Source organism: Tribolium castaneum, chromosome 2, assembly GCF_031307605.1.
Source record: "Tribolium castaneum strain GA2 chromosome 2, icTriCast1.1, whole genome shotgun sequence".
NCBI classification, from domain to species: Eukaryota; Metazoa; Arthropoda; class Insecta; order Coleoptera; family Tenebrionidae; genus Tribolium; species Tribolium castaneum.
In genome coordinates, this window is record NC_087395.1 from 4,648,183 (window position 1) to 4,663,967 (window position 15,785).

The window sequence follows — 15,785 nt, forward strand, 5'->3', positions numbered from 1 at the left end:
AGGAATCGAGTGTGGTAGCGTGAGGACGCAGAAAAAATTAGGTGAGTTGATCTCACAGAGTATTTATCGTTAATAATTAATCTTAAGTACAATTGATCAATGCTAGACTTTCTAATTACGTGATAATATGGGTTATAACGCTTTTCAATGTCTTGGTCTTGCCACGTGGTTGTGATGAGAGTGAGGTTAGGCTGGGCTGGCCCTCCGCCCTTCCTATTGCACAAACCTCGACTCTGTAAATAGAATTAATGTGACTGGTTGGCTCTCCACCAGGTCTTAGTGATATTTGGCCTTCCAGCCGATTTCTCCGTGGTACTCCGGGAGTAATCATATATGGCTTGGCGCAGCACCTCTTGGCTCTCCAGAGTGCTGGGGATTGAGCATTGAAAGCGCTTCAGATTAGCACTTTTGGCTCTCCAAAGTGCGGAGTTTCAATATTCAAGTAAACTGAGTAGTACTCGAAATTAGAGATTGTAAAATCGTTTGGGTCAAAGCGTACTGTTTGTTTATCTATTGTCGCATCCTTGACGTTAACATAAATACTCAGACCCCATTTTTCTAATTTGTTACAGGTAAAGCGGAGCAGTGATGGTCTATCAACCGCTGATTGGTTAATTAATTAAGTAAATCAATGTAGTAAAGTCAATTTTTGCAAAGCGCGTCTTACACTATGGATAAGAATCTGTTCTTTTTCTTCGTAAGTTCTTTTCGTTTCTTGTAAAATTGTCCTCATATTGCTATCTTCAGTGGCGACTACTTTGCCACTATATTTTAGTTCAACCACAATTTTTTTAATTTCTCTGTGTACATTCTGGTTTGTCTTACAGAATGTCTCCAGTTCTCCAATTGTCCGTAGCAATTTGCTTAGGGATACGTTAACCTCGCTTATAGGTTCCCCATTATCGTCGGCTCCTCTCCGTCTTTTACTGCCAGACATGTCGTCTTCACGTGCCATCATCTTCTCCAAATACCCAGGGATTTCTCCCACCGAACAGGCTCTCGGCCTTGGTGGTGTCCTGAGTATCTTGTCTTTTCTCTGGATAGGCTCAGTATCCAGAGATGTCATTCCAGTAACTTGAGATAGTCCGGCTTGGTCTCCCACCGGAGGTATCTGAACGGTAGCTGGCTGATCGTCGAGTGGAGCCCGTTCTCTCGCTTCAACATCGACGGGTACTGGAGGGTCCGCCTCCTGCACCGTAAACTTCTCTCTTCCTTTTTCGTCCATCATGTTTTGTCATCATTTTGAGTAGAGGGAGGTTTTTATAGAGGCCCTCTAGTCCTCGCAGCCCCGAGACCGCGCGGCCCCCGTTTCCAGACCACGTCTGGAGTTACGGTGTGATCTTGACTGGTTTTTGGTCCGCCCCGGGTATTTGATTTCCCCGGTACCACCCATATCTGGGAGGCTTTCCCCTATCCGCCACTTGGGGAGGCGCCCGATGGAAAACCAGCCAAACTTCACACGGGACTCCCGACTGACCTGCCCGGTCCGTTCTCGGTCGAGCTGCACCCCCCACTTCCAAATGGTGGTGCAGTACACCACATCAGGGTAACATTAAATCTCGTAATAGTGAATTTTTATCTCTCTGGTAAGCAAAATTTTGTTGTAACACGACTTTTAATGCGTTCCAAGTGTTAATTTCTTGACAACTTGTCACTAATTTTGCTTCTCCGATTAATTTTGTTTTAATTGATGTTAATAATAATTTGTTAATGAAAGCTTCTGCATTTTGTTCTGAAAATGTATTTATTAAAAAGATCACAAGCATCGATAAAGTCGGCTAGTTCTGAAAGTTCGCCATTAAATTGTGGGATAATTTTTAAATATTCTGATTGGGATTATTGAAGCCATTTTTCTGAGTCTGAGTATCGAATTCGTCTATAATTAAATTTCTGATTAAATTTTTGAGTTCGTTTATTCCTAAGTCTAAGATTGAATCTGGTGGACTTGGAATTGGGGAATCTGACATGCAATTGGATTAAAAAAATGAGTATTACTTACAGTTTAATGCAATGTTTCATTGGGTCTAAGGAACGAAAGAATCCGGCGATTTTTGTCCTCTGAGTCTTAAGTTTCGGGAATTGGGATTGTGACCTCCGGCGATGTTGTCCAGAAAAATACTCCAATCTTCAATATTTGTGAAATTAGCGATGTTTGTCCGGAAACTCCAAATAAATTCGGAAAAATCTTCAAGTCTTCAAAAATCTTCAATTATCTTTAACAAAATCTTCATTTATATCTTCGGTGAAATCTTCGATGTTGTTCAAATGTTGAAACTTGGGTATTTCGGCGTTGCGCGATGTTGTCTCGCGGCTCGAAAATATCCAAAATTTGTTCTATTTGATCTATGGCACTTGTGTGATGATAACATAACAATTATTGATTGTTAATCAGAATAATAACAATTTCTATAACAGAAAAATATGTTTATATTGTTTATCTTGGGTTGTCTTAAAATAGGAATGCTGTAAGGTTTTTTTTTGGGTGCTTTTAATGTAATTATGTTTGATTTTGGATGATTTTCCCATGTGCCCATTTTCTGGTAGTCTATTGAGTTTCAAATATTTTTCGGGAGCATAAAAATTATGATTTTTGAAGGAATTTCACAACATTAGTTTGTAAGGCGCTAAATATACCTCTTTGATTTGGTGTTGTTTTTCTCATTTTTTGCATGCGCCAATTGGTCTGGTCCAAAAATAAAAGTGAAGTGTGTAAAAACAAGGTTTTTTTGTTAGTTTTTTTAAGGCGTTCTTGAGGTAAATTTGCATTATTTTGGGAGATTCTAACGGTGCCCAATTTTTGGTGGTCTACACATATTTGGGTACTTTTGGGGAGGATAAAAATTAATGCTTTTTGAGAGGTTTTAAGCCTTTTTTGGGTGCTGACTTTTGGAAAAACAGCAAAATTTGTAAGATTCTGCTTTGTTTTTTAAGACACCAAGTAACATTTTATATACAACTACTAATTTGCCTATACTATTTAAAAGACATATCGATTTGGCATCTGACAATTCCAACCTGAAGGAAGATTTTACCCTGTAGCCTGGAGGCGAAGTACACATGCACTCGAGATTCTATTAAACTCACTTCAGGTGTCGATCACGACCTCTCCTCGTCCATTACCCTTACATGGGTAAGGACACCATTCCGTTTCATAAGTGTCGGCACATGTGCTTCCGCACTTTACCGACACCAACTACTTCCCAAGAAGGCTATTCATTTATTACCTCATTCATTAGATTGCATTCAAAGTTTCCCTAGTACTAATTATTTTACTTTCATCATCTTCTCTATAATCAGTCAGGTTACATTCTTCTCTTATGTCTTCATATAACCTACATTCATACAAAATATGAAGCCAAGATTCGGCCTCACCTCATTCACACCTATCAGTCTCATTCAGATTTCTTCCAAACAGCCATTCACGTTTACATTTTCACTCATGTTCCATCTGTTCTGCCATGTCCTCCATCGCCTTTGCTCTAAAATCTTTTTACTTCTATTTAGCCTAATCTCAAGCACTTTGTTTTTGGTTATCGGACTCACCCTCCCGAGAGCTACACCTCTATCAATTCTATACTTCACACCTCTTCCCAGAAGTTCTAGGTCCCACGGCAGTTCCCTCATGAGCACTTACATTGCGTCAGTGCTGACAGTTTTACATAATGGCAGACACCCATACAAGCACACTCTTTGCCCTCGACCCTTCTCATTTTGCCCATCACGGCAACTATCTTTGCATTCATTTTTTCCAAATGTGGCCTAAAGTTCATTCGTTCTCCGACATGTATGCCCAAGTACTGTACCTCTTTCATCGTCCAAACAACTTTACCTCTCATTCTCACGTTTGCCAGTGTTATGTTTGATAGATTCCCTTTCATTAACGTCATCACCGTTTTGTCTTCAGACACCTCTACACCAACCTTGTGACCCCAGTTCTCAATTATTGCACTTACTTCTGTTCCTTTTGTTTCAATTTCGGTTCTACTCATGCCTTCAATCAAACACAAGACATCATCCGCATAGGCGACTACCTCCATATTTACATTTTCTATGCTCATCAACAGTTCATCCATCATCATGTTCCAAACCGACGGGCCACATATAGATCCCTGCGGGCATCCTTTCTAAACCCGTTTCCAAATCTCACCCTTTTGTCCAGCTGCACAGACTTTCCTATCGCAATAATAGCTTTTCCATGGATTATATTCTGAGCAACGAACTTCCTTTATACGCTTCAGCACTTCGTTCCATCTTAGATTGTCGAAGGCGTCGTTGAAATCCACAAATAAACCTATCACATCTTTCACTTCTCTCAACCACATTTTTAACTCTCATCCACGCATGCTCCGTTCCCATTCTTTTCTTAAACCCATACTGCCTGTTTGAACTAAAATGCCCAATTTTGGCATGCAACTTTCAACCATTATTCGTTCTAAGACCTTTCCAAGAACAGGCAGCAGGCATACAGCTTTGTATGATCTGGGAAGTGTCCTATCTTTATCATTACCTTTTAGCAACAATACTACCCTCGCTCCTTTCATCTGACCGGAAAATATTCCATCCTCACGCATTCATTATATAACTCAATCAGTTCCTCTTTTAGACACTTCCACACAGCTTTTACCATTCCTGGCGTAATCTCATTCATTCCAGAGGATTTATTTGGATTCATTCTTTCTAAACTTGCATTCACCTTCCATTTCTCAATTTCTTTCGGCCTCTCATCCACACTCACTTACCATCTTCCTCAACAGCAGAGTCTTCTGGAAAAAACTCATTTACCAAAACATTAACAGTTTTTAACCACGATTTTGTTAAGACACCGACAACCCTTTGTCACTAATACCTCCCTTAAAGATTTTGTAGACCTCCCCCCACGGATCATTGTAGCCAATTGTTCCTTCAAGCTCTTTCCATTGTTGGAAACTTAGTTTCTTTTATTCTTTTTTTATATAAAGCCGAAGCTCTTCCTAAAGTCATCTCTAAGCGCTACATTTGTGACTTCATCCCCTGCTCGCTTACGAGCCCTGTGCCACTTTTTTCGTGCCTTACCGGCATCTGCTTTTAGGGAGCTCAGCTCATCAGTCCACCAAAGGACTTCTCGTAAACTCACATTTTTCTTTTTTATTGCCTTTAGCATAGCTGTTTTAATCCATGATTTCAGGAGGTCTTATTTTTCCATTCATTGTTTCCCTACTATAGGCCGGTCTACCTTTTACGTCGGGAAGCGTTTCCGTGAATTTTTCCCAGACCACTCCCTTCAATATCCACTTTTATTTCTTTTTTGTTTGCCTTACACATCCTCTTACACGCCTCTCATTCACCCGCAACAATATACAGTTGTGATCGCTGCACAGCCAGCCACTCCTCATTGACCTCCCAGCTTGTTTCAAACCTGTCTGCCTATTCACCATAGCTATTCACTGTTACAAATCGTCACGTCAATGTCAGACTCTCCCTAAGGCCACTAAACGTATACAACTCATTCGGTTGGTTTAGAACCAAGAAATCTTTCTGAGCCATAAATATTTCCAAGAGTCCCCCCCGTTTCTCTTTGTACCCTCTTTCTCGTCGTATGACCTTGCTATGCCGTAGGGGAGAAACAGCATTTGCGTCCATACCAATCAGAAAAGGCACACCTCTACATTTGTCCTTAGTTTTTGCCATCCATTCTTGGTAGGGATTCAGCTCACCTCCATATATACAGTAGACAGACGCCACACAGAAGTCCCCAGTCTCGCACGCTACACTCACACAGACACCCTTACTCTCTCCCCCTACTTCCATTTACACCGCATCCATGTCTTTAGCATTTACAATTACTACTGCCGATGAAGTTTGACATAAATACACTCTCATGTCGTCAGGCAGTCCACATACTTTCCCATTCTTACATACGGCTCTTGCACCAACGCTATGCTAATGCCATTCGTTCTCTTGCACACACCAATCTCACACATTACACTGTAACATCTTTGGCCATTAATTTGGAGAATTAGCATTGCGCAATCTGTAACCTTGCCTTAGTCGCTCTGATCTTCTCCGCGAACTCAGGGCAGCTAGATGCCAAAACTGGGTATACAAATTCCTTACCGGCCTTTTTGCAGTTACGGCAAATACCAAGCTGTGATGGACCAAACACAGTTTATAATATTTAATAATATCAATAATTGGGTTGCATTATACTAACCAGGTTCATCGCAACTTCAACCTCAATAATAGTATATTGTTTAGGTTCTTTCATTACTATTTCATTTAGCAGTGTAAGATATATTATTAGGGTTAGTACAAGGTTACAGGCCTTTATAAGGTGACCTTCATTCCCACACCTTTTACAGATTACATTCCTGTGTTTACAGCTCTGCATACTATGGCCTAATTCATAGCACCTATAGCACCTTAAACTGTTGTGCCATTCTTTCAATTTTAAATTCGACCAGCCTACATAAAGTCGGTCCTGGACCAGTACCCATTTTTTAACTCTCCGATACCTCGATCATTATATTTTCCTTATCATCTTCAAGGCTCCGTATAGCCTTTTCTGGCTTCGGCACAAATTCTTCTTCCGAAATTTTGTGTGACAAGTTCTTTTTAAATACTACTTTCAAAAACTCCTCATTCCCAATCTTAACCGGTACGCCGTATACCATCATCGTGGGGTCTCTTCTCTTAGCTTCTTCCACCGTCCATTCTGCTGTTCACGTATTTTACTCTTAATTTTTTGTAATTCCCTCTCCGATGTCGTCTCATTAACCAATCCACCTGCTCTTGATTGTCGATCAGGACCGCCAGAACATGTCCTGAATCAGTAACCGCCCTAAATAGGAAAGTGTTACGGCCGCTGGAGTCGGAGTCTTGTTTCTCCCGTATGGGACACTCTTCCGCTCGATGTCCTGGCCTCTGGCACCGCTTATTTCTTGTTCCACAGGAAATGATCAGTCATGTGTTGGCAGTTGTAAAATCGCACCATCTTGCCTCGCCTTAGTCGTATTCGCCACCCCCATGGTTTCACGCCCGCCCTGATCACTGCTTGTTGCGGGGCTGCTGGTAGCCCAGTTAAGAAAGGCTGTCACCCGCCTGTCTGTTGCCCTCGTCGCCCACCGCCTAACTCGTTTGTCGCCCGCCCGTTGTACCCCCTTGCCATGCGCCCGCCCGCCTCGACTCTTCCGTCCCATCCAAAAAGTCAGTATATAAAGTTTCCGGCCGTTCACAACGTAAAGCGAAAGCGTTTGCTTGGAAGTGCGCCGGTAGCCCTTGTATGGGGCAGGATGGGAACATTTCCGCGACGTCGGGGCCCTTCACCCTCACGAGTTCTCACAGAGACAGTTTATCTTGGAAATACCAGGAAAAAGTTTCGCCCGCCTTCTTTGTCCGGCCGAGCATTCCTGTTGAAATCGTACTGTCCCAGTTCAGATCGTAAAATTCCAACGACGGGAACCAGCGGCGTACCGCCTCTTCCTATTTCGTATGCATCACGCAAATCATTTCACCCTCCTGCCACCCGTATACTTTCGCCAGCTGCTTGTATGCATCAATCAACACTTCGCACCTCTCGCGACGCGGTGGTTTTTTTGTCGTCTTCGTTTAGGTCTTCTCGTCAGCTCATCGTGTCCGACTAACAATGAAGTCGTCATCGTAAACTCCAGAAGTGGCCAGTTCCAAATTATACTCGTCAAGGCTTCGCCCCCTTCATGGAATCTTCGCTATAGAAGCCCTCGGGAACTATTCGTAGAAGCATAGAAGCGACAAGTTCATCATTTTGTTACGTTCGTCATTTTCGTCGTGTCCAACGTTCTTCATCAGGAGATCGTCGCAGCAGGAGAAGAAATGAACTTTGGCCGTTTCACACAATTGTAACGTTTGATTTTTACTATTTATTTTTTCTACTTTGGTTTCGTATTGAGGTATCCAACGGAATGCTATAATAATTACACAAAAAATCAAAGTAATTTATTTGGATAATGTTGACAACCCAGTTTTTAAGAAAATTATCTGAGAACTGTCAGTGTCAATCGGCACCTGTTTCAAGTGCATAATAGTAGTATAAGGGCCCCTATACACACTGCTACTTTTTAAGGAAAACATCCCGATTTTCAAGGGGTAAAGCTGAGAAAATCGTGAAAACACCCCCTTTTTTAAAGCCAGCCAGTAAACCCATTTTTGAAAGTCGATGGCTTGTGATAATTTAGATCTCATAATTAATGAATACAAACCCGGTTCGTTAATAAATACTGTTTTGACATCAATTTTCTTGACGCCCTGTTTTAGGGTGTCTGGAAAATGTATCTTGTAACTCAAAAAGTGCAAAATTTATAAGGTCTCCCTCAGAACACTTTGTTTTTCTGATGATTTTCCTGTTTTGAAGTTTGTACTGTGTGGGCCTGTTCAACACAGAGATGAATACAGTTACCACCAAACAAATTCACCTTTTAAAACGCAAATATTTCAAGGATTTAAAAAAGTAAATGGTTTTTAAAATAAAAACTAGTTGAAAGTATACATAAAATTTTATTTGATTGAAGAAATATAAGAAATTAAAATTATATAAATAATATAAAATTTGATACAATACATTTTAATATTGATTTTAGATGTAGTTTTGTGATCTTCAATAACGTGACGTATGAGCTCTTCTCGTCCCAAGATGCTGCCTTCATTTTCTTTAATTAACTTATCTTCGGCATCAAACTTGCAGAAACAGGATAGTTCATGTCCACAAGGTTCATTAATTAAAGCTAATCGCTTAACATCCATAATTTTTACGTTAACTGCCGAAAAACAATTATAGAAGAAGAGGCTAATCAAGGCTTGTTTTATTCCTTTTTGATGTCAAAACAGTATTTATTAACGAACCGGGTTTGTATTCATTAATTATGAGATCTAAATTACCACAAGCCATCGAGTTTCAAAAATGGGTATACTGGCTGGCTTTAAAAATGGGAGTATTTTCACGATTTTCTCTGCTTTTTTGTTTACCCTTGAAAATCGGGGTGTTTTCCTTAAAAAATGTTAATTTTAAAATACACCTTAAAAACGGGGGTATTTTCCTTCAAAAGTAGCATAGGAAATCCACTAATGCTTGGGAACTAAAAAGTTATCATTTCTAACATCTGATGAAATGAAATAATTTCGTAAGTTTTCAAGTTTGTGTCGTTTGTGTTCGTACTTTCCTTTTCGTGAAATTTTGAGTAACTTAATTAGCATTTTCTTCTGTCCCAGGATCTCCTAAAGACAAATGGACTTTAACTTTGACCTCCCGGTATCTTTGAACTTACTTTCTTTAAACCTTCGACCCTCGTTTGTTATAACCTCCAAAGGTAAACAAAACACCCGTCACAAGCCCGTCATCTTTGACCTCCAGAAAGTGACCTTTACCATCTGTCTTGGTAAATTTGTTTCTCTCAAATTGGTGGTACTTTTGAAGTACCAACCGCGAGTTTTTTTACTACCCCTCTCTTGAGAGGACTTTTGTCAAATTTCGGTCGAAAATCTTCCTTTTTGGTGCGTGCTAATGAAGCGGTCAGACGTCTTTCCTGCGTTTGCCAGTACCTGGAAGCTGGACGGATCCTGTTCCTTCTACCGTACCTGTTACCTTACCGATTTCTGGGAAAGGATTGTCGGGTCCAGCGTTTCCGTATATTTTGTGGCAAATTTGGCCGTTTAAGCACCCACCTTGTAGTAATTTGAGAGAAGCCATTTTGTAGTCTTCCCGTTTCTTGAAGAAAACCCTCGAAATCGAGGTAGGTCACGAACTAAGGGTAATTCTAAGGTCTAAATAATGTTTCCATTAGGGTTTTTTTTCTTTTTTTTTCTCTCTTGGACAAGATTTATTTGGTATCTCAACATACCGTATCGTTCCATCACCGGAAATCATTACCACGTGGTGTCCCTCTCGTCAGAGGAGTAACTCTCCTCTGGGGGAGTAACGGAGCCACCGTCCCGATAACCAATACCTGGACCCGGAGTGACTACCCAGAGTTTGTCAAGCTAAGTCGATTTCCGAATTTATCTACATTGCTCTTCAGGCCTAATTAAACAACTACTGCCCTTCAGGCTTCACATTATTAGTTTGCTTAATTTAAATTTTAAATCTTGTGAAAGTCACAGCGCTCTTTCTTATTTTCTTTATTTTTAATTTCGTTTGATTTCTGGCTTCCCCAGAAAAGCCAGTGGCGCCTATTTAATTTTTTCTGTAAATTTAATTTTTATTATACCGGGGTTTGTTAGCTTGTGTTTTCTTCGAACCCAGTCCCCAACCTTTTCAAACTGAGCCCGTGCAGTGCCCGCGATTTACATTTGCGCGACAATATAACAAGTGTTCAATAATTGTTCTGGTCGTGGTTTGCTGTGGTTTTCTCTTTCTAGCATGAACGTAGGTTACGTGATAAGTTCATGGTTTGCTGTCAACTGTTTAAATATTGCCTTATTTTTGCATTTAGGAGTTTTTGGTAAAAATCACATTGAAAATCATGATAATTGCATGCAGACGTTCAAGAATTTATTCAGAAAGCTCATTTGAACGTGTGAATTTTTGCCCTGACACTAACAGCTGTCATCTATCATTGTTTTGTAATGTTAACTGACACATACGTTTTTTGTGACAATTGCCACACATAGGCGATCTGATCAGAACAATTATTGAACACTTGTTACAATGTGTTCAAAAATGGCTGTTCATCAAGTCGCCTATGAGATTTGAATGTCATGTGCCGCTTAGTCTATAACACTAGTAGTGGACTACAGTCGAATTCCGTTTGGAATTTAGGCTTGTTTTCGACGAATAACACGTTTAACAATTTAGAATTGGTTACTTGCAATACAACTGTTGGGTGTACCTCGGAATTTAATGTATTTGCTTGTTTATTTTAAGCTTTAAGATTCTTACAGATCTTCAGTTGAAGCAAAAGTTTTTGAAAGAAAATCTTTTTCGAACGAATAATTACGACTCATATCGAATAATAATTCCAAATATTGATTCTGATAAGAGTGACTGCTACAATTGGTCCGACGATTATGTAAAAGTGCGTGGCCTGCCCAATTATTGGCATAATTGTTGTAATTTTTAATAAATAAATTTTCGTATTTGAAATTCGTTATTGGTGTGTATAATTCAATAATTTTCTATTAGTTTATAGTCCAGGATGTAGTGAATACTTTGGTACTCACTTTCCCAATCTTTAAACATCGATAAAAATGTTCAGTTATTAGTGGGTACTTACCAGACATTCAATAAATCATGCATCTGGCAAGAAATTTCAGGTAAACTTATGGAGGCCTATATTAATTAAATAATCTGTAGATTACTATAGTTTTTATCAAAATAAAGGGCAATTATTTTGACTCACTGAACTGTCCTACTTATGTGTAGGTAGCGACCGTCAAATAGTACAAAAAAATTTACTGCAGTTATTCACCTGAAACCTTTGTACTCAAAAACTGGCGCACCAACTCAGTGGTACGTTATTGAGAAGCAAGTGCAGATTTCGGGAAAAATGTTGAAAAAATTCCTAAAGTTATATTTTAAAAAATCTGGAGCTACAAACTTATTGTGTTAACTTCTTTAGTTTTCATTATTTTTTTATACTATTATGTTTCATACCAGGTAATCGTTCCGTAACAAAACGATGAATAATTATTTTAAAATTTAAAAATCAGATTTTAGCAGTTTTTTAAAATAATTAATTTTAATTTAAAAAAAATTAAAATTCATCCAAAAAATCACAATGTGTAGATGTGCCAACACTGGGAATTATTTCCTAGGAAATCGTTTCAAAAATAATTAATTTTTATTGTTGCTCAAATTCTATTGCGATCATGACTGTTAGACAACGCTGCCAGATATCATTTATTTAAAATGCGTTATTTACCAATAACTTTGATACAAAGAATTTTTTTACTATTTTTACCTTTATATATAACCACTTCTCTACCACACACCATTGAGTTGGTGCGCTAGTTTTTGAGCACGCTGTATTGTTATATTGACAATTAAGAGTAAAAATAATGAAAATAATTCGAAAAGAAAACGTTTTCTTAAATATTTTTAATACATTTATATTTACTTATAACACACAATTATATTGACTCCAGTACCAGTATTATAAACTATGCGGCACATCACATACAAATTTCATAGGCGACTTGATGAAAAGCCATTTTTGAAGACATTGTACAAAAAATCAAGCAATTTTTTAGTTTGCATTGAAATAGCTAAGTTACTTCCTGAACTATATGACTTATGCTCAAGGACTGTCACTAGAATGGATGAATGGTTAATCTAAATCATCTAACTCTCAATTGCAGTAAAACAAATCTTTTATTATTTAGTAATTCCAAATCAAATAAATTATTAAATATAAAATATAAAGATTTAAATACTTAAATCTTTACAAATTACTGATTGTACAACATTTGTGGGAGTAAGTTTAAATTATCATCTCAATTGTAAATATCATATTGACAAAATTTTAACTAAACTTAATTCACCCTTATTTATTATTCGTTTTTTAAGGGATCAAGTATCATTTGAAGCGCTAAAAACATTTCATGCACTTGTCCAATCTCTCATTAATTATGAAGTCATATTCTGGGGAGGTGACGCGTATCCCATAAAATATTATTATGTCAAAAAAAATTATCAGAGCAATGTTAAAAATGGGTCATCTTGAATCATGTTGCTCACAATTCATTTAACATGGTTTAATATGTCTGTAACATCATTGTACTTATATCGATTAGTTGTTTTCTTAAAAATGAACACTGCATCACTTGTGTGTAATTGTGACGTCTACATATGATAAAATGACAAGAGATAGATCGGACCTGCGAATCCTTTAACACAGTACTATGAAATTTGAAAAAAGTGTTGGTTATAAAACTTCACAAGTATTTAATAATTTACCGGAGGATATTAAAAAGTCGCCGAATTTTTTCCAATTTAAAAAATCAGCCAAAATATTTTGTGTGCAACTTTCAAAATAACGGCAATTTTTTTTTTTGATTTTAAGTCGTGAAATAGCACATTTGTTTATAGTAAAATAAAGTTTTGACAACGTAAAAAAAGACTTTTTTACCGGCCGACAAAGAATTTTTTTGTGGGTCATGCTCTTGTATGAAATTAGATTTTGGGGCATTTCACATGAAGCAGACAACTCAAAAAAATGCGACAACCTAAAATTTGATTACACTTATTTTCTTAAAAGGTGTGAATGTAAATACGTAATGATTTGTGAGCGACTTATTTAAAAAGTTATTGACTTCTAAAAATTGACCAAATATTAAGCATAACGTTTTTGTAAACTAATATTCTAATTAAACAATAATAACAAAATATTTCAAATGGTGTTTTATACACAAAATTCACTGTTCTTTTTAACTCTAAAATCGAATTTGAAATTTGAAATTTTTTTCGTATTGAAAACCGGAAGTGAAGTTTCAATTACAAATTTTAGTAACTTGGACCATTTTTATTTAAATTATTTTTATTTTAACAAATTGCTTAAAGTAAACAGAGTTTACACTATAAGTCGCAAAATGGGATCTCTATTCCTTTAGGAGATATAGTACTTAATGTATTCAAAAGCGCGTAATTTCTTGCGTAAACCGGCCGATAACGTACATTAGGTACTGTATCTCCTAAAGAAATAGAGATCCCATTTTGCGACTTTTAGTGTAAAATCTAGATATTTTAAGCTATTTTTTAAAATAAAAATAAATAAACGCTTGTGGGCCACAGACCACCCTTTTCGCCGCCCCCTGCAGCTTGTGGTCATAATAGCCTACTAATGGGTGTGTTCCCATTTCAAATTCTACTCAGATAGAGAGTCTCCACGATCCCTATCTCTCTCTTTCTTCTTCCATCTCTTTTGTTTTGAGAATTTTCTCTGCGCACCTTTGTACACTTTTCCGGTGCTCGTTATTTTCGAGCATCTTTTCTATCAAGTTATTGGGGCTTAATCTAACTAACTCGAGCCTTTGACGAGGAATCTCCCATGTTGGGCATTCAAACAGCACATGCTCTGCTGTTCCTGATCAACACTGTAGATACAACAACCATCATTTCTCCGGTGCATACGGTGTAGATATGCACGGAAAGCACCATGTCCTGTCAAGAATTGGGTCAGGTAGTAGTTAACCTGTCCAACTGATTTTCTTTTCTCTATCCATCGCCTAATATCTGGAATTAGACGATATGTCCATCTGCCTTCTGAACTGTTGTCCCATCTGCTTTGCCATTCTATGATAGATTGCTCGCGCGCCTCGTTTTTGTTGCATTCTCTGTCACGAACTTCCATTCTTTTGGAAAAGTTCCTGTATGCAGGAGCTTGTTGTACACTCTCCGCATCAGTTCTCCTCCCTCCCCATTGGCCATAGCTCTGATCACTTCGACTGGAATGTTATCGGGACCAGGAGCTTTATCTGTCTTTAGCTTGCCGACAGCTCGCTTCATCTCTCCTTGAGTAAAATACTCAATTTCGCTGTTGCCAGCAATGTTCCATTCTGTAGTGGGGTGCTGTGGAAATAATACATCCACTATCTGTCTCTTGTCTGCCGGTCTGAGGGTAGATTGTCTACCTCCCAATCCCAGTTTTTTTTTACAATCTGGTAGCCGAGGCCCCATTGATCCCTCTCTAAGTCATCAACGAGCTCTATCCATTTGGCTTCTTTTGCCTTCCTGATTAGATCTCGATAGACTTTCCGCTTTCCTTTGTAGATTTTGCTTGCCTCAAGCATTTCTACATTGTTACCTTTCGCGTTTAAATGCATAGATTTTCTGCGCGCCTGATTGCATTCTTTCCTTGCCTCAGCAATTTCACTGTTTCACCAGTAGACACTGCGTTTCGCATTTCCACCATTCATTTTTCGGCGTGGCAGATTCTTGTCACAAGCCTTTTGAATGGCATCAACCATGTCCAGATGGCTAAGTGTTTCCTTAGCTCTCATTTTGTCAACAAAGCTCTGACAGTATGTCAGGTTTCATGCTTTTTAATTGCCAACCGGGGCTTCTTGCACTGGCACCAGCAGGAATGTTCCTCCTGAGTTGTCTCTTGTCTGATTCGATCTCGAATGATCTCTTTATCCGCCTCGCTACATTGCTCGAGCTCAATGTGAGGTCAATGTACGAGCAACCTTGTCTCCTCACTAACGTGAGTGTTTCCCCATCATTGTGAACTACCATGTCCATGGATAGCACCCATTCTGACATCATACGCCCTGCAGGATTCTGAGAATCCTCCCCCATTCCGGCGATTTCGCATTGAAATCGCCACATATCACTAACGGTTTCTCGTTGTGACTTCCTGACAATTGAGTCAGCTCCAAGAGCATGTCCTCAATATCTCGTGCTTCGACATCTGGAGAGATGTAACAGCTACAGATGATACACTCCTCCAAGTCGATCCATTCATACCCTGGACCCTTACCTTTTCCAAGGATCCGCATTCTTCTGTTTACCACCGCAATGGCCACGTCGCATTTATCGTCAGTGTACCACGCATTACCCCCTACCCTTTTGCGATTCGGCTCGCTCATCAAAATGATGTCTTTCCTCGTTCTCTTGCAGAAAGCCATGGCTGCATCATGGGCTCCCGCACTCCTGTTCATGTTAATTTGGAGGAACGTAGCCATTACGGAGGTTTCTCATCTTCCTTTCCCGCCGGTTTCTTCCGCGACATTTCGCATGCCGGCGTCCTTGCAATCATTCTTGCACTCCCTGGCAGTTTCATTTTCAAACTCAGAATTTCCTTAATTCTGTTTCCATGTTCTCCCTGCTTGTCGACAAGCAG

General features: G+C 38.9%; 1 protein-coding gene across 1 annotated transcript; it reads right to left on the reverse strand.

The window, feature by feature from the left end:
* Nucleotides 1-3,620: 3,620 nt before the first annotated feature.
* Nucleotides 3,621-14,733, reverse strand: LOC135265347 (uncharacterized). Its single transcript, XM_064354766.1, has 6 exons — nt 14,599-14,733; nt 14,289-14,512; nt 6,968-7,296; nt 6,763-6,893; nt 4,740-4,763; nt 3,621-4,109 (listed from the first exon to the last, which is right to left on the reverse strand). Exons 1-6 carry the CDS (start codon nt 14,731-14,733, stop codon nt 3,621-3,623), a joined length of 1,332 nt encoding a protein of 443 aa, XP_064210836.1.
* Nucleotides 14,734-15,785: the final 1,052 nt, after the last annotated feature.

Bases quoted from the DNA above. Each gene is read 5' to 3' on its own strand.
- LOC135265347 (XM_064354766.1), bottom strand. From the start codon at position 14,733: ATGCTTGAGGCAAGCAAAATCTACAAAGGAAAGCGGAAAGTCTATCGA. The intron at 6,894-6,967 runs GTGCGATTTTAC...GCCAGAGGCCAG, and splicing joins GACTAAGGCGAGGCAAGATG to GACATCGAGCGGAAGAGTGT. The intron at 4,764-6,762 runs GTGGATTGGTTA...AGTTTTTTCCAG, and splicing joins TGATCGACAATCAAGAGCAG to AAGACTCTGCTGTTGAGGAA.